Source organism: Anser brachyrhynchus (assembly GCF_964034855.1).
Source record: "Anser brachyrhynchus genome assembly, chromosome: 5".
Lineage (NCBI taxonomy): Eukaryota > Metazoa > Chordata > Aves > Anseriformes > Anatidae > Anser > Anser brachyrhynchus.
In genome coordinates this window covers 2,377,620-2,397,747 of record NC_137699.1, presented here as the reverse complement: position 1 = coordinate 2,397,747, position 20,128 = coordinate 2,377,620, and the positions used below count along the sequence as shown (strand labels likewise).

The 20,128-nt window shown below is 37.0% G+C and overlaps 1 protein-coding gene across 8 annotated transcripts in view; it reads right to left on the bottom strand.

The window, feature by feature from the left end:
- The window catches only part of SBF2 (SET binding factor 2), a 255,910-nt gene that overhangs the window by 82,932 nt on the left and 152,850 nt on the right, over window positions 1-20,128 (bottom strand). For all 8 annotated transcript variants that reach the window (XM_080593227.1, XM_080593222.1, XM_080593223.1 and 5 more), the window contains 2 exons: window positions 19,283-19,392; window positions 17,596-17,745 (listed from right to left, as the gene is read on the bottom strand). In XM_080593227.1, coding sequence (XP_080449353.1) covers window positions 17,596-17,745; window positions 19,283-19,392 — 260 coding nt within the window. The remainder of the gene's footprint in view (window positions 1-17,595; window positions 17,746-19,282; window positions 19,393-20,128) is intronic.

The window sequence follows — 20,128 nt, the reverse complement described above, 5'->3', positions numbered from 1 at the left end:
CTGCTATGGAAGTACAGTAAATGGCAGGGTAAAGGAAAAGTTCAGAGAAGACAGTTTGGGATACAGTAAAATAATAATCAAGTATTAATCTGAATTACATTCACGCTGCTTAAAAATTCTTCCACAAATTCAGCTGGAGCTTTCAGAAGGATGAGCCAGATTACAACGGCTGAAAAATAGGAGCGTGTAGTGAAAAGCTGCTGAAGGAGTGAATTTTATTCTTGGGTGTTTTGGAAGGAGATTTAAGACCACAGTTTTTGATTTAGTATTCTAATACATCCAGTTGTGCCATCTTAGTCAACCGTTCAATAAAAACTTCGAAATACTCGTATTTACCATTCTTCTCCTAAAGTTCTTTGAACCTTCTCTCCATGGAAGATAAAATAATAAATAATAATTATTTGTGTTTTCTATATGACTGCATAGTAAGAGAGACGGATGCAAAAGCACAGTACAATGCTACTGTGCAGTATATTGATGCCCATTTGAGGAGTGAGACGATTAATGTGATGATGCAGTGGTGTTCTAGCGTACAGAATGCAGTGACATGCATTCTAAGCTACTCCCGAGAGTACATTGTATATAAACAGATTCATCAACCTGGAAAGATCCCAGACAGCACAATATGGCACTTGCAGCAGTACTACTGGATCGACCTGAGTAATGGCACACGAACTGAACAGCAAACTTGCTACATTTTCAGTGAAGTGAGGAAAATTGCAAAGATTTTAGTGTGTGAATAGAAAACATTTTGATGTGCCACAGGTGTGTAGAGGACTGACAGACTCCTCCCTCCGACCAGGCAAAGCTCCTCTGGCACAAACATTACACAAATTACATTGTCTGAAAATTATCTCACCACTCTGCAGTCATGGTTCAATTGCAATTGATCTCATTTGTTATCTTCTATTTACACTAATGAATTTATAAATTAAATCCATAAATATTTACATCAGTTTGACTCCTCTCCGAAACAGTCTTCTCTTTTTTCCCCCTCCTTGGGTATCACTCAAGATTAGACCTCCACTTACAGTATTTTCATTAAACTTTATAACTGGGAATAATTGCAAGGCAGTAATCTGCTTATTCCATATTTTTACAACAACATAGGCAAAATTAAGTATTTTTCTCTTATAATAACTAATTATCTATGTTTATGTTTATTTTTGGAATGAATTAAGTAGAAAGCTGCAAGTGCCAAAATTTTGTAAGGTAAAATTTTTTGAGAGATTCACTGTATTAAATAAACATGTATATACAATATTTACATACAGTTGTTGTCTTATAAAATATGTTAAACTTGATAAACTTTTACAAATTACAAGAATGCAAAGATTAAAAGTTCTTACTTTTGTTGGTGATAACATATCAACTATCAGGTATACAACCATAAAAATGGAAAACTTGGAAAACTTTGGAAAACCAAGTTTTCCAAAGAATTCACCATTGCCTTCAAAGTTCATGTTTTTTTCCTGACTTTAAACATGACACTTAAGTGTCGGCCAAAATTCACCATTGCTGTAGCAATAGGATGGAGGTGCTTCACATCTGATTTAGATGAAAATCTCTGAGCAGTGGCACAGGTTACCGAGAGAGGCTGTGGAAACCCCCTCTTTGGAGATCTTTAAACCCTGCCTGGATATGGTCCTGGGCAGCCAGCTCAAGGCAGGGCAGTTGGAACACACACGGTAGTCAGAAAAGCATCCTACCTGCCTGCTTCTACTAGCATTCCAGTGATCACTGAAGTGAGATAAAGGAAATCTATATGGTAATATTGTAATCTTTGTATGATCACAGAAGAGCCTACAGTACTGCAAACATTTCTGGAACAAATACATAAGAGTCCCATAAACCGACAGATTCAAATCAAGACACGAAGAAATATTAAATTAAGGAAACACCTCTCAGTTATCACCAAAGATAAAACTATTTTGCAATAACAATTAGTAAATTTGGTTGTCTGTCATGAGGAAACAAAAGCTGGAGAGATGACTATGGATTGATGATAAAATAAACACAAGAGATTTCATAGTAATTAAAAAATGACTGCCAAATGGTGACTGCCAGACACAGTGAAAAGAATAGAGAAAAACTAAAGTGTGAAAAAACAAAGCAGGTCATCAGACATACAGAATGTGAGACCTGGATCCTAAAATCATCAGTGATCTATGTAGGTAATAGCTTAAAGCTCAGAAAAAGTAAAAACTTCAATGGCTTCACTTGCCTGGAAAACCAAAAATACACCAAGCCTAATATCCTTCAACCCCACTAAATGAGAGAACTTACCTGTTATCTTGGTCTTAGACACAGAAAATCAACGTCCTCAGCCTTAGGTTGGACATGATGATCTTTTGAAGTTCCTTTCAACCTGGGCTGTTCTATGATTCTACACTCAATACGAGAAAGTAAATAACAAGAAGGGCAAAAAAGAACAGAGAGGTTTTCTTGTGCTGAAACAAAGGGTAAAGAAGGATAAAAAGGAGACGAAGAAAGAACATAGAACAAGCTTCCAGACATCTGTTCCTGAACTCAAAGCTGCATGCTAAGAAATGTATCAACGTTTTTGCTATTAATACATATTAGAAATGCTGCTAACTGCTCTAGTTTTTCTATATACTGCCAACCAAAGTTCATTTTCATCTAAGCACTTCAATTTTTATTTCTAAAAGTTACGTATTCATACAAAATTGTGATAGAGCCACGTTTTACAGTGGTATGATGCAAGCTAAAGGTTTTTGCAATTGGTATTAAAGTTCATGATCAAATGTTGCATTTTGTCTTTTCAGTAAGTTTTTGAAAGCCTCTCCTCAGGAAAATTTTTACAGAATTTTTAATGCATTTAGGTTATGACTTAAAATGACTTATTTGGAAATTAATTTGTTTGAGATTTCTTTCTTGTTAGACTAGTGCCTGAGTAGCCAATGACATTTCATCACTACCATGAAGATTACAGGCTCTACCAGAATTTCAACTACCCCCAGGGACCTCTAAGGTCAGATTCTTCTTACTGACCAAAAAACTGAGCTACAGTTCTTTTTTTTCCTTTCTTTTTTTTTTTTTTTTAATTTTGAAAATCCAATAGGAATAGATGCAGGAGATTCAAGGCTTTTGTTTGTTTGTTTGTCTTTTTGCTTGTTTTCTGTTGTTGTCTTTTGTTTGTTTGTTTGGTTTGGTTTTGTTTTGGTTAAGATGGAAAGTACAGAAGAGGCCCCTTGCCAAAAATTAATGGGAAGCATGTGACACTCCTTACTATACTCCCTCTCTCACCTAGCAAGCATCTTTATTTCTCTCCGTGCTCTCTTAAGCATATGTTATCTGTACCTGAAACCAAAATTTTTAAGCTGTTATGGAAGCAATACACACCAAGAAAATATGTTATCATTGAATCATAAAGGTTTGAAGAGACCTCCAAGATGACCTGGTCCAACCACCCCCTACCAATGTCACCCACTAGACCATGTCCCTAAGCACCACGTCCAACCTTTCCTTAAACACCCCCAGGGATGGTGACTCCACCACGTCCCTGGGCAACCCATCCCAATACCTATTGACTTAGGAACATTCATTAAATAGGATTTGGTTCAAGATGGCTTGGAAAAAAGTCCCCCTCTCCAACAAAGCCGAATGCCCTTCTCCAAAAAATCATGCTGTACAACAGTATTTATGGAGATGGATAAAACCTGAATAGCCGGCAAGTGACATCAAAAGTTTGTGGACAACACAGAAAACTTCTGGCTGCAGAAACTTTCACATGCTCTTGTGGAAAAGCATATCCAAGAATGAGCAATCCTCCCCACAGTTTTACTCCTAAGTGACCTCACAAAACATAAATTTCAAGTAGGCTATTAAAAGTGAATTTTTGCATAAAAAAAGATGATCAGAATACATTTATTTTAGTATACCTGCTCTTAATAGTAAGAACAGAATGCCCCCAGTTTTGAAGCCAGGAATGAGTACCACCAACGGCACCATGATTAGACCTCATGTAGGATCTTTCATCTTTCCATAAGATCATTTTTCATGAGTAGTTTGCTTGACTGATTTTAAGTGAATCAGTTCTGATGCCTATTGTTTTCATATGCATGTTTTATCTTCCTTTTGATATTAGAAATTACAGAAAATAGATCAAATTCATACCTGTTATATGGCATTTTATATCAAATAATCCTTAAACTGTTCTTTGCAGTAAGTATGTACAAAATGCATGTGGCAGTCTAAGTGCCTTTCCTAAAAGCTTAGCTGAAATACAGACAATCAAAGAAGTGATTCTCAGAATATCTCTCAGCATCCTGTTTTTGATATTCTCTGTAGTTATGGTTTTCATGTTTTTGATCCATGCAACACTGCTTACCCACTAACCATGCCTAAGAGGTTGTGAAAAGTAACTTAAAAACCACAAACCTACTGTCAGTCTTCTTCACAGAAAATAATGTTTTACATGGTATCTGTCTCTGTAGGGGCTGAGGCTAAACAAATAGGGGATTGGGAAGGTAACAGCCATCTATCATAATCGAGTCAGGATCAAAGTCTATGACTTTCCTACACATACAATTCAGAGGCTAAGTAACAAATTGTGTTAACATAACTGTTATTGTGGCCTGTGGCTTTTAAACAGAAACACATATGGTTAGTATTTCAGCTATTCCCAAATGACAAAGGAAAGGTTCCAAAATAGTCCATTAAAATAAATATTTTCCTTTAAATTGTTTTTTACAAAAGCAATTATACCTTTTAACTTCATAAATAAAGTGGACTAAATTCCAAAGAAATCAATAGTTTAGAATCTTCAATTTGGCCTGAAAACAATAAATTAAGGGCTATTTTAGTCCATTAGTTTTGCCTGCATTAACATACTTTGTCTTCTTATGAACAAAAAATGCCCAAAACAACCACTTGTTTTGCCTCTGTTCTAATAATGAAATAATAAAAAAAACAGTAAAGTCTTAGTTTAAGGGTATGAACCCCAACCTCTGCTGGCACATGGGCAAGTGTACTGATCCAAGAAACACGTGTGTAGCATTGTATTTTTGCCATCTGTGAATCTAGACTGTACTAATGCTAATCTTCTTGTACAAATGAAAAATACCAAAGCGTGAGTGATATTTACAGAAAAGAAATCTGGAAGACTTAAAAGTATAGGAAAAAACATATAACATTAGGAATTACATTAATGTATTAGAAGTATAAGGTGTTAGATGTGTACACAGAAAAATGAAGATTTGTTGAGAATTAAAATCATCGGTATTGTCAAAGGAAGCATCGAACATAAAACTCAGAGGCCTAAGGTTCAAAGGTAGACAGAATATTTTAAGATAGGAAAGATTTCTTTCTAAAGAATAAATGTTAAAAACCATGGCATCCCTCATAATCAAGGTTGATTTTTAGTGTGTTATTATTACAAAAAAAGTAAGAGGTGATCTAGTATGATTTGACTAGTCTAGTATAGACTAGTATGATTTGACAGTCTACTATAGACTGCTTATAGTGGGGAAATACAAAAAGTAATCTTCACCACAGCTTGTTTACATAGTATTCTCCCATGCATCCTAAAAAATGATTCATGCAAGTCATAAATCTGGGCTATAATAATAAAAATTTATGTCAACAAGTGCCAGATTTATTTATTTTTTTTTACAATTTCTGTAGAATGTCACATATTCTTTTGTTTGTATCTTTTGTATTTTTGTTCTTAAAACTTTGTACACATGTTGTTCATGTAACAGTAGAGGTATGTCTATTATTGTAATGATTTTTTTTCTTCTGATGCCTGTTTCCTTAAAAATATCATTCTTAAACGCCACATACGTTCGTCACTTTATGCTCGTTATATTAATGCATTTGTGAAAGTTTACATCAAATATTGACAAAATCCAGAACTCTGCTGTATTTTATGGTATTTATCTCAACATCACACTTCAGTTTTTGAATACAAGCAGCCAAGATTTCAATTGTTTAAACCAAAGGTTATACAAACATCAGAGGAACCAAATGATTAGAAGACTCCTAATATATTTCAATGTTCTGGTTTAGAAATGACGTATGTGAAAAATAAGATGATCATCTTACAGCACACTGGCATTTTTGATGCAAATTCCTGAGAAAGAAACCATTTTAAAAGAAACAACTTCAAAAAGTTCCTCAGAGGAATAACAAACCAGTCTTCTATATGGCATGTTTCTTCTGGTAAGTTGAGCACTACCAATAATCAAGGGAGAACACACCTTGCTGGCAGAGCAGGAAAGCATTCTCTTTCAGCTCCTCTAATACACCTCACTTTCACAGTTATTTGAAGGGCGATGTGCAGGTGGGGAAGCCCAGAGTGAGACACTATGTTAGACAGAAAAACTCTTGCCATTCATCTTAGTAACAAAAGACCGAACTAAACCTACATACATACATGCATATCGGCAGCCACCACAGAAGTATGTTCAGTGTCTGGGTACTGTACATCAATACTACTCTGTATTTTGTTACTTATTGTATAAAAAGTGACAAAAAACTGATTAAGTGCATATACATATGCTCGACAGTGTTACACACAAATCTATACTGTATTATATCAATGTACTGAAATACAAATTATATATACACATAACATTTAAAATAAGAATATTTTCCATGAATTCTTTTCATATTTTCATTAAATATAAAACTCGTGAAAACAGAAGTCACTGATTTCACGTAACTTGTTTTATTAGCAAAATGCCTACTTCTTTCAACATCAAAAACTTTTTTTTCCTTAAAAAAAATAAAACAAAACAAAAACAAACCTACCTTTCATCAGTCCACCTCTTTCACGGGCAGGCTACAGAATAACTACACAGCAGTATAATACAATTCCTAAACCAGACTTATTTTATTTACAACAGTGAGTAGCATACATGCACACGTCTGCTTTTCATCAAGACAACCAAAAATGTTTAGAACATAAGAGTTATTAGAAATGTGCGGCAACCACAAGGATGCAATTAACAGTAATGAACACTTAAGAGCAGTTAGAGCCTACCACGTCAAGAAGCTGCATGGTTTCAATAAGATATCTATGTGTGAGCAAACACACGCAAGCTTGCCCTGCATTAAATACTGGAGGCCTGAAGAAAGGCCAGTGATAGCAGACGCCCATGAGGAGCACTGACCTGTCTGCAAACCAACGTCCCAGAAAGCTGGCCGGCAGCGTGGGGTTGTAGCCCTCTCCTCAACCCTGACAAGGGGCCACCTTTTGTGACACCCTCCTTCGGAGTCTGGAGGTCTGCTGCTTCAGGGGTACCCCATTTTAAAGGGCATATACCCTTTTTAAAGGGTATCACATTTTTAGTTATCTGCAAGCTAGCTATGACCTGCCTGAAGTCAACGCAACCCAGACACAGACCAGCTGTCTGCCCTTTGGATAACATATCCTGTATTTTTTTCCAAAATGCTTACATTACTATGTAAATGTCACATAAGATCTGCTAGAAACATCTTTAAGATCTTCACAACTCTTAACATACTTCTTCTTGTTGTTTTGCTTCAGGGCCTTAATTTCGCTTGTGCCTCTGAAGGCACCACATGGACTGACTGAGGGTGCAGGTGCCCCGGGCTGGTCAAAGCCAGTTCCAACCAGTTCCGGCTGGTTCCAGCTGGTTCTGGCCAGTCCAGCTGACCCACAGGGAGCTGGCAATCAACCAGAGGAGCTGGGCTGCCTCTGCTCACGCATTTTTGCTTATTGTTATGTAAACAACAACACCCTACTATCATGTAATATTTGTACTAAAATACTACCCAGAGACCCTTTAAAAAATAATAATGAAAAAGAGGTTGAATACTGCACTGGTATTTGCTTATAATGAAGACATAACCACTAATCCCACAGATGGGATCCCACAGATGTCCTGTTCAGGACACTGGTTGGCAGAGTCCCTTGGGAGGAGGTTCTGAAGGGCAAAGGAGTCCAGGAACACTTCAAGAGGGCACTCTTCAAGAAGGAAGTCTTAATGGCTCAGGAGTGGTCTGTCCTCATGAGCCCAAAGACGAGCCGACGCGGAACTAGACCGGCCTGGCTGAACAGAGAGTTGTGGCTTGAGCTTAGGAGAAAAAGGAGGGTTTATAATCTTTGGAAAAGAGGGCGGGCTACTCAAGAGGACTATAAGGATGTTGCGAGGCTGTGCAGGGACAAAATTAGAAAGGCCAAAGCTCATCTGGAACTCAATCTGGCTACTGCCATTAAAGATAACAAAAAACGTTTTTACAAATACATCAACACAAAAAGGAGCACTAAGGAGAATCTCCATCCTTTACTGGATGCAGGGGGAAACTTAGTTACAAAAGATGATGAAAAGGCTGAGGTGCTCAATGCCTTCTTTGCCTCAGTCTTTAGCGGCAAGACCACTTGTTCTCTGGATACCTGGTACCCTGAGCTGGTGGAAGGGGATGGGGAACAGGATGTGGCCCTCACTATCCACGAGGAAATGGTTGGCGACCTGCTACAGCACTTGGATGTACGCAAGTCGATGGGGCCGGATGGGATCCACCCGAGGGTACTGAGCGAACTGGCGGAGGAGCTGGCCAAGCCCCTTTCCATCATTTATCGGCAGTCCTGGCTACCAGGGGAGGTCCCAGTCAACTGGTGGCTAGAAAACGTGACGCCCATCTACAAGAAGGGCCGGAGGGTAGACCCGGGGAACTATAGGCCTGTTAGCTTGACCTCAGTGGCAGGGAAGCTCATGGAGCAGATTATCTTGAACGTCATCACGTGGCACTTGCAGGGCAAGCAGGCGATCAGGCCCAGTCAGCATGGGTTTATGAAAGGTAGGTCCTGCTTGACCAACCTGATCTCCTTCTATGACCAAATGACGTGCTTGGTGCATGAGGGGAAGGCTGTGGATGTGGTCTACCTTGACTTCAGTAAGGCTTTTGACACCGTTTCCCACAACATTCTCCTCAAGAAACTGGCTGCTCGTGGCTTGGACTGGTGTACGCTTTGTTGGGTTAAAAACTGGCTGGATGGCCGGGCCCAAAGAGTTGTAGTGAATGGAGCCAAATCCAGTTGGAGGCCGGTTACTAGTGGAGTCCCCCAAGGCTCAGTGCTGGGGCCGGTCCTCTTTAATATCTTTATCGATGACCTGGATGAGGGGATCGAGTGCACCCGCAGTAAGTTTGCAGATGACACCAAGCTAGGTGCGTGTGTCGATCTGCTCGAGGGAAGGAAGGCTCTGCAGGAGGATCTGGGTAGGCTGGACCGATGGGCTGAGGTCAACTGTATGAAGTTCAACAAGGCCAAGTGCCAGGTCCTGCATCTGGGGCGTAACAACCCCATGCAGCGCTACAGGCTGGGAGAAGAGTGGTTGGAAAGCTGCCTGGCCGAGAAGGACCTGGGAGTATTGGTTGATAGGCAGCTGAATATGAGCCAGCAGGGTGCTCAGGTGGCCAAGAAGGCCAACAGCATCCTGGCTTGCATAAGAAGCAGTGTGGCCAGCAGGTCTAAGGAGGTGATTGTCCCCCTGTACTCGGCTCTGGTGAGGCCGCACCTCGAGTACTGTGTTCAGTTTTGGGCCCCTCGCTACAAGAAGGACATCGAGGTGCTCGAGAGAGTCCAGAGAAGGGCGACCAAGCTGGTGAGGGGTCTGGAGAACAAGTCTTACGAGGAGCGGCTGAGGGAGCTGGGGTTGTTCAGCCTGGAGAAGAGGAGGCTCAGGGGAGACCTTATTGCTCTCTATAGGTACCTTAAAGGAGGCTGTAGAGAGGTGGGGGTTGGTATATTCTCCCACGTGCCTGGTGACAGGACGAGTGGGAATGGGCTAAAGTTGCGCCAGGGGAGGTTTAGGTTGGATGTTAGGAAGAACTTCTTTACTGAAAGGGTTGTGAGGCATTGGAATGGACTGCCCAGGGAGGTGGTTGAGTCACCATCCCTGGAGGTCTTTAAAAGACATTTAGATGTAGCCCTTAGTGATATGGTTTAGTGGAGGTCTTGTTAGTGTTAGGTCAGAGGTTCGACTAGATGATCTTGGAGGTCTCTTCCAACCTAGACGATTCTGTGATTCTATGGCAGGCTAGAAAACAAATTATACCTATGGCAGAAGGATAAACAGAAAGACAGACACCATAACATTTTTATTCTTCTGCTTTTCATCCCTTTTCACATTACTAACAAGATGGCTGGGCAAAACTGGAGGATTCTGTGTAACCAGAGTCCTTAAGGTGTCTGTTCAAGATGCATATTCATCTACACTCACGATTAAATTCTCTGTTACTAACGAGTTTATATATGTGTGTGTGTGTATGTGTGTGTGTATTTATATTACGACACATTTTGTTGAGAAGCTGAGATGGAGAGAGATTGAAGGCATGCACACACACCGATATATATTTGTATATACACATATGCATATATAGGTATATATGGACAGCACATCATAGGACTCTCATTACTGCCAATCGTCCTCTTTTTCTTTAAGTAATGGTCTTGCACAACAGTAACAGAATCTAATCTGAGCAGAAGTCGCAATTACTTTTAGCTTTCCAGAAGCAAGGGCTTGGAAGTCTCCAAGCAAACAGCAATTTAGGAGGTGCCTGACCACACAGGAACTCATCTCTGAACACCCCTCTGCTGGCCCAGTGCCAGCCTGAAAAGAGGCTGTGGGTTTCTGCTGTGCAGTTATCAGAGAAAGAAATTCCCGACTAAACTGCAGAGGCAGTTTAACACAGCTTGAGACAACCACCTTGGTTGTCTGGATACACGTATGCAGAAACAGCCAGATGCCCCTCCACAGAGACTGCTGCCCAAACAAAAAGGAATTACTTGGATGGGGCCAGCTCTGCAGGGAGAGTCCTGGCCCGCAGAATAGTCATGGGCGTTGCTGTGTCAAGGTGGTCATTTCCCTTGTTCCCTGCAGAGGAGGTAACTGCAGACTGGTCTTCTAACAGCAGTAATAAAGCTAAAAACACTGCACTGTTGAGTGAAAGTAGGACACAGGTACTTCCTTTATGAATGCATACATGGACAGTCCTGCAAAGAAAGAAACTGTATTTTCTGTATTTGGCAAAAAGACACCTATGAATTGATTTTGCCTTGACTGTGTGGGCATCCCACGAGATAACATGAGTACATAACATTATGTTCCTCAGAGCAAAGAAAAGAAAAATAAGAACTGATCAGCAATACAGCCTTTTTCAATATACTTACTGTTTTGTTTTTCTAGAAAAACTATGTGAGTGCTATCAGTACAGCCATGTGCAATGATATTAAAGTACCTTGCAGTTTCTTATGAAAAAGACATCATCAGAAAGACTCAGAAATAGCAGCTTCTTTTATGCAGTCCAGAACAGTATAGGTGGACTTCTGAAAAATCAGCAGGATTAGAAAAACTGTTGTTTCTTCTTTGGGGGTGAGAAAACATGGATCAGAGAAACAGTATGACAAGCTTCTTGTGACAAAAATAAAGAAATAAATCTACAGTATGATATGGAATTAAATCTGGAAGCTTCAAGTCCAAGCCTTAAACACTGAAGACCAAGCAAGGTCTTTCTTTCATTTAAATAGTATCATGACTATGTCTAACAGGATGAACAAGATCAAGGTGTTAAGAACTGATGAATTAATAGAATTAAGCGTGGCGCTGTTAAATTCCCATGATTTCTCTTCATGACAAATTTTCTGTTTCAAAATACCTAAAAAACTTTCTAATATTGCCGCTGCTCAAATATTATTTCTGAGAGTCTCTGATTCCAGGAACACAAGTCAAACTGAGTAACAAAAGGCAGGCCATGAAATAAAGTCTTGAAAGAAGAAAGACCTACTATAACCCTCCAAAAGAAAGATGTTTGGCAATGTAGTTTTCAACATAAAATATGAGAAATGCTAGTTCATTTAACCTTTATATTGCCAAGAATTTGAATCATATGACACACACATGGTTGATTTTCTCTCAGGAGTAATAAAATCTTTCTTGTTATTGGACAGTATTTGCAAAACTGAATTCTGAGACTGACAAGTTTTAAACTTCATCTGCTGACAATGTTATTTACATAAGAAAAAAAGTTAATATTTATGGAATGCCATTACTCTGATTTTGTATATTAAAGTTTCTTTCACAATAGCCTGAATGGTAAATGCTAGAAAGAGGACCATATTATACCAAAGCAATACTGAAGGGTCATAAGAGAAATTCCAGAAAGAAAATTTGTCAATACTATCTTTTACCCGCTTTTGGCCATTGTCAAAGAAAAGATGCTGCCCCAGATGTATGTGTAGTGTAACCTAATGCAGGTTAAAATTTTAATTTTGCCCTGGTTGCTAGTATGACTTCCTGCCTTTGTTTTTTATACTGTAAACTCTAAGTATGCTTTTAGAGTACTCAGAATACTGTATTTCAAAGACAAATATGGGGAAAAACTTAAGAGTAGTCCTTTAAATCTCTGCCTATTACCACTATCGAAAGCCTTAGTAATTTATTAGATACTATCTGAAGTGTTAAAATTATGAACAATTTGTCTACTATTAAAGATATTCCCTCAGTTACACTAGTACAAGAGATGTATATTCACACAGATGCAACACCAGAGCAAATCAGGACCTAAAACAGTATTGATGATTGTGTAGGTTGCCAGATTAAATCACATCATTAGAAGACAACATCCCTTTCCTACACCTAATAACAATAATTTTGGAAGTATTTATATATTATTCAGTTTCATGTAATTTATTTCCACTTTAAACACATTTAGATTAAGTATTTCAGATGTCCTGGGCACAGGTGTTTTCCGATTTGACACATATTTGCATTAATGTGCAGCTAGGCAGTATTACTGTCCAACATCTTACACAGGAAATGTTAAATTACATCATCTTAGTTTTGGAGATTTTAAATGAAAAGTTTTATCTGTTCCAACTACCAAAGGAAGCTAGCTCATAGTCCTGCACTAATTATCTGAAGAGAATTTTTCTGCCAAAACATTTTTGTTTTTACCAAAGCTTATTGTTATTGTTCAGTATTCTATGCAAATTGTTTAGAATTTATTTTTAAACACAAAAATTATTAGTTGTGATTATCAAGTACCCTCCCCCTATACAATGGGAGAATCTTCAGGCCTCCTTTTTGCCTTTACTGACATTTTATCAGACTAAGTGCTGCTATGTTTCAAAATACAAAGTTCATTTGCTACTGCCAGAAGAAAAACAGAGAGACAATTGAAAGTCTGGACAAGTCATGTCGATGATTTGTGACTAATTAATGGAGAGGTATGCAAATTCAACCTTGACATTTTTTTTTAGTCATTATTTCTTAATTAATATTAAATATAAAATGTGTTGCTGTAAACATAATTACTTAGAAAAAGCATTCCTCTGATAATAAATAGCCTTTTTAGCTGAAAAAAGTCAAGTATTGGCAGTCGTTTCTAACATGCTAGAGAAAATCTTTTCACTAGAGAAAATTAAAGAGAAAGAACTAGGAATTTACACATAATTCTAAATTATTCTGGAGGTTGCCTCAGTAGCAGAAAACAAACACCATGGAAACAATGTCTAGAGAAATAATTTCACATTACAGTGCCATCTGTATGAATAAATTGCCAATCAATACATTGAGTTTTCACAACACTGTAGATGGCTTAAAAGTAATTAAGCTATATAACATATGGAACAGAACATAATTCCTCTAATTTTCTATAACAGATACTAACCACTGCTGTAGTACAGGCTGCAGAGTCTTTTCAGAGTATATGATCTGTCAGGGGAAGAATTCTTACTCAGGGAATGAAAAGAAAGTTTTTAGCAAGTGGCCAATGACTACTCGCAGGAGGGAAAAAAGCAACTAACTGGTGATTTAATTGACCTCATCAGAAGATATCTGCTTTAAACAATTAGCTATACAATCTCCATGTCATTTTGATTCTTGTACTACTAAGAATGGTCAGAAATATTTCTTACATTTGCATTTCAGCAACAGTAGATTGTCACTACTTCCTGGACAAGAATAGAGACCAGTAAAGCATATTTTTCACTTCAGTATTGACCTATTGCATCAAGTCTTATCTTAACTGTATTTGTAAAGCTATCTAAAGTCTACCATATGGTTTGACATGCAACTGCATGCCTGCTAAATGAGGCAAAATAATTTATGAAATTCTATTGTACTGTTCCATATATCATAGGCCTATTAAAAATTTGCAGCGAGGTCCTGCCCATTTCTTTCAAACTGTAAATAGGCTGTATAGTAATAGTCCAAAAGAATGTTGCACTTGGACCGAGAGCCTCAAGCTGACAAATGCCAGAGATCTGTCAAGCCCAAGTTTTGTCATCTCTAGAGAAATCAGTGAAACACCTCTTCCTTTCCCTCCTCCCAGTTGCAAAATGTCTAGAGATCAGATACTTGGGGAAATACAGCCTAAGTCACCTTTCACTAAAATAACTTGAAGCAATGCTATGAGCATTTATTCCTCTTCCTTCATCTATTTTCAAGAATTGTAGTAGCGGATTCATTACACCAGCTATAAGGAGACTAGCAACAACATACACAGTGGGATTATTAGCAGCATTGTGTTAATATACCACTTTTCATCTACTAAATTAGAGTATATAGAAGCTCTGAAAAAGTATCTGACCTTTATTTTTATGGACTCAAGTAAAACAAAAGAGTGCATTCTATTAAAAGAAAAAAAAACACACGCACAAAAATAACCAAACTAAACAACAAGGAAAACCTTAACAGTAATGAAGAGATCTGCAATAAACTATAAAGAATGCACTCTTCCTGATTTTGTAATACATGGCACTGTTCCCAGTAAGACAAAGAACGCTATACATGCCAGTAACACAGCTTCTTGGTCAAAAGACACTTCCAGAAAAGGCCTACCTGTATCTCTTTGAAATACACATTGTTAGCAACAAATCACACTATCAGTAGCAGAGGTTTGGTGGCTGGAGAGCATCAGAATTCCTATCTGCATGAGCAAGTGAGCCAGGAGAGACTGGTACTTCCCAGAGAAAACCATCACACTGGGACTTGCTGCATGCACATCCCAGTTCAACCCACCACGTACAGTATGACCAGTAGAGAGCCAGGGCTGTGCCCAACCTACCAGCTATCCCACGGGCCCTTCCCTCCCCATAGCTTTTGTATCAGCTGATATATGCCTCCTGGCAACAGCAATACTTCTGTTCCTATCTTAGAAAAATCAATGGGAACACTAATATTAACAGAAAAATCTATGAAAAGACATTTGATGGCACAGTTTCTACAATTCCAATAGGTCTGTGAGGTCTTAAAGCAACACTGCAATCCATTATCCCTCAAAATTCCATCATAATTAACACTATATTTCCCTAAAGGTTGAATACATCTTCAGTTAAGACCATCTTTCTTACATTAAGTTTCCGTATCTTTTAACGGACACTGTTTAAGTTGCCTGGTCTTACAACGTGCAGCTAACAGAATTCATGTCACTATGGCAAGCAGCAGCAGCAAACTTAACGAAGTTCTTGATAATGTATTTTTGTCTTTAACTGATACAGAGAAGCTCCAAAATGTCACAATTTACACATTGTTCCAAATAATAGAGTTGAACGAAGTACATAGACAAATTATAAATCATGCTTTTATCTTAATAAATGATTTCATGTCATAAAAGTAAATGTACTGAAAATACTTGTTTCTAACTAGCTGCCCGGTGTCAGGAGTTCAGATGTTTTCATATTGGCTAAGCTTACTACTGAGAAATGGAAATTTCCATTTTACATTTCAAAGATATAAAAATACTACTGGGGAAATAAAAGGGTAAAAATTGTGCCCCCTTAATCCATATATTTGTTTCCTTTGCATGATTTGAGTTATATTTTCTACCTTTATTAAGAAAAATAACAATCATTGTATTTTATTTCCGTATTACTTCAAAAAAAAACATTTTTATGAGCATTAAGGTCCTTCTTGGGCTTTCAAATCATTGTGAAAAAAATATTAATTTTTCTTGAACAGAAAAATCGGATTTTATTGCTTTAAGAGGTGGTGTCAGTATTTCTTTCCTCAGTAAAGGAAATTTCCTCAACTCAACATTTTTCTCTGCTATCTGTTTTGACTATGATGCTACAAATAAAGTGGATTTGTATTTCCTTCCTTTTGTCTGAAAACCTCTCTGGATTTTTTCTTTTTTTTTTCCCCCAGGAACAATCATGAGAAGGACCAAAATCTGTAGCACATCTAGAAAATCATGGGTTTTGATTTGAAGTAACATTTCTGACTCTGGAATGCAGAGCAGGTGCAATATTTCATTAGTCATGATTCTGGGCAGAGAAATGCACTTTCACAGGTAATTTTATTTTTCTTTTAACTTTATACTTAAACTTAGAACCTGGAAAAGGCCAATGGCTGTGCCAAAAACGTGCATTCTGGTACAAGCCATGCAATTTTAGCCAGCTGACTGACATCTTCATCTGCAACATGCAGCTAATTTGACTCTGAATACCACTACTCACACAAAGCTGCGTATTGTTCTAAATAGTAGAAAAATATCTACTGTAAATAACCAGAAATACAACAGACAACAAAACTTGCCTTGGATAGTGACCTGAGGTAGCATTTGCTCAGTCAATGTTAATTTATTTCTATACTCCTGTAAGCTGTATTTAGCACTCACCTTTTTAAATATATGAGTCAACACACTGCTGCAAAATAATGTTAGCAGTTTCTTTTTTTCTTTTTTTTTCTTTTCTTTTTTTTTTTTTTAAGATTAGAGGTGAGTGGGGTTAAAATATTTTGATGTCTCGCTCAGATCCCTAACACACTAACTTAGATAGGGGCAAGAGGAGGCAAATTATAACAAAGCGTGATCACATTATAAATATAAATATACATAAAATTACTGCATTCTCAGATATCAGACTGAACACTGGTATCTATAAAAAATGCATTTTGTGGCATTGAATTGCCAACAAATATAGCTAAATCAGAACAATTATTCAAATGAAGGTCAAAACAAGTCATCCACATATTTTACTCTTATAGTTAACTGCTACCAGGTTAATGTTTACTTACCACAAAATTACATAGCAATTCATTTGTAGAATAACTCAGTAGATGAACCGCAAACACCAACTAAAGTGAGTTTTTGGCAAACTAAGATGACACAGTGAAAAGCAGTGCTACCACCACCTATTATGGAATTAGAAAGTATGTTTTCTTCTAGAAATGTGTTTGCAGTTGTGATGACAAAGAAGAAAAACTTATGTTTTGTTAAACAGAGCTGTGGGTATTACACATTTTAGGAATTCAGATGAAAATGACCTGGAAAAGCTAACACCATTCATAAAAAATTATACTTAGAGCTATTACTATAAATCACTTCAATACTTAACTGATACCGAACTGATTATATCTAAATTATTAATAATGGAAACAGTTTTCTCTCTGTTTTTCATATAGGCAGATCTGTACAGACCTTTGCATTTTGTCCTTTATCGTTTGAACTAGAAAATGTCTTAAATGCACTGTCAGGTAGTATCTGCTACAACACTGTAGTACACAGCCCCATAATTCAATTATTTTGTCCACATCACTGTAAACAATTTTTTGATTATCATACTAACAAAAAGACAACCAAAGAACAAAACCTCGCATATTGTACCTGCAAAGCACAGTTCATCATTCGTACTATGTAGTCAAACTGCTGATGGTCCAGAATTGCTCGATTTTGTTTAACGTGCAGGCTTAATTCCTGTGTGAGACAGTGCCGAGCTGCCTTTCCTTTTAGGGCTCTCAGGGCTGCAGGCAGGGTCTGGAGACGAGAAAGTCTAACTTCATTAAAATGAAATGGCACCAAAACAGTGAATATCATTCCTTCTTTATCAAGGAACTGCAAGTGACAGGACAGAGAACAACTGAATGATTTCTAGTCTTGGATATCAAGCTTTCACTTAACGGACTCAAGCTAAATCAAAAATTAAATATTAATTTTTTTCCTTTTTTTTTTTCAAATGCATTAAACGGCATCTCACCTGCATCAGTAAATGGGAACAACTGATCATGGATAGGCACTGAATGGACAGGAAATCAGAACTGGATTACTGTGCATGAAAGCATGTGCTTTATCTGTACCAGCCAGGCTAGGCCTCAAGTTAGCATATCAAGGCCGGCTAGCATGGTTTTTGATAAACAGTGAAAAACAAATAGTTTTAGAAGATGCATACCACTCATAGTACTGAGGCCACAAGACTGTTATGCAGTTTACCCTAAATTAGGGCCAATAAAATATTTATACCAATGCTTTAAAGATGTATCAAGTGCTACATTAGTGATTATCAACTGTAGCCGTTTAGAGTAGATTTAACGTACAGCAAAAGATAAATATCAAATGGCAGCTTATTGTCAAAGGATAAATTTACTATGCCGGCGTACAAAAAAACACTACTGAAATTTTCTAGGTGCCTGCAAGTTGAAAGACATCAAGAACTACTGTGTTGCACATGCATCAAAATTCTTTCAGGACAGCTACACATTTTATTAGGACATTTCTTGTATGTATTTTCATAACGTTATCTTGTAAATCAAGAAACACTGCTTTCCTATCTTGAACTGCATAGCCTGAGAGATGTGTACAGATGATATTCTGGGAAACTGAAAAATTTCTGAAAATAATTTTACTACCATTTTCATACACATAATTAAATTTGAGTGAAAGTTTGAGTGACTGTTCTGGAATCAAAATTATAAAATTATATGGACAGAATCAAGAAAAAGGGGCAGAATCTTAACATGAAGAAGTAAGGATGTTAAGGATGATGACAACTTGTACATTTTAGCAAAAATGGACATACCAAATATTTATATTCACCTCTAAGTTTTTTTCAAATTATTGATTTTTAAAAACAGCAAAATTAACTGGACTGAAAATTTGAAAGAACGTTGGTTGACAAAGAGTCATATTCAAAAGAACATTGGTTGACAGTGAAATGTCTATGTATACTTTTTGTTTACATTCCTCATATCAACACTGTCAGAAAAATACATACCTTTTCTGAAAAGAAAAAAATCATGTGGACAGCACTATTTATGATGGTAATATAAATTAGCAAAAAAAAACATCAACATGCAGGTTTCCAAATCGATCTGCCTCATATTAAACATAATATTGCATTTAGATGAGTTTTAGTGTTTATTTCATTCACTTAAATTATTAAAATAATAGTATTTGAAATATAAGACTTCAAAACAAAATTTGTTGTTATGAGGTCAGTCTCCATTTGACACACTAACAGAGTTAATACTTACTTGGGAAAGTTTAAATTTAATTTTATTACCTTTAATTTTATTACCTTTTCAGTCTCCAAAAACTTATTTTCGAAAATGAATGCGATGCAGTTTCTAACAACTTCCAGCCTTTGTGCACTATTGAAAACTGTGCTTCCTTTTTCCATTATGGAAACTATCACAGAAAAGATGAATATACATCAGCAAATTTCTTCTGCAAGAGTCACAAAGAATACCAGAATGTTCTTTAAAATAAAAAAATAAATAATGTGCCCTCCATTTTATTCTGTTAAGCAAATATATACAGATGGGAACATAGAATTTTTTTTTCTATACTAACTTCATGAGTGCTCTTGATTTCAACTAAAGCAGTAAATTCTCTTTACTACTTTCTTCCATTTGTTTCATACAGGCACAAGGAGATTCCAACCTCTTGAACTAGCTAACATATTAATGAAATACATAAATACAAATTAATAGAGAATACATATTCACATGCATATATAAATACACACACACTTCTGTAGTGAACTGCACACTCCTGTACATTTCATGTGTAGCAGGAGATAACTACATTGTTCTGAAAGAATTTGTTGGCCATGCCAAGAATTCTGTAACATGGAATAAAAACTAACAGACCTGTTCTTTTTTCTAGATTCCAATTTGTTGAGATACAATGATTATTTTCTTAACGTGGTGTTTTTTTCTGAATTTCAAGAAAAATCGGAATAGGAGATCTAGCATTCTTCTTCTCTATTTAGTATCAAGTAAACAGAATATAAACATAGAATATGCCCTTTCTGTAGATAACAATGCGCTCTTAATATCCAAGGATTTTGACACAGAGGATAGTTGGGAATAAGAGTATGAAAGTTATTTCTTGAAAAAACATAAAACTGACAAAAAGATAT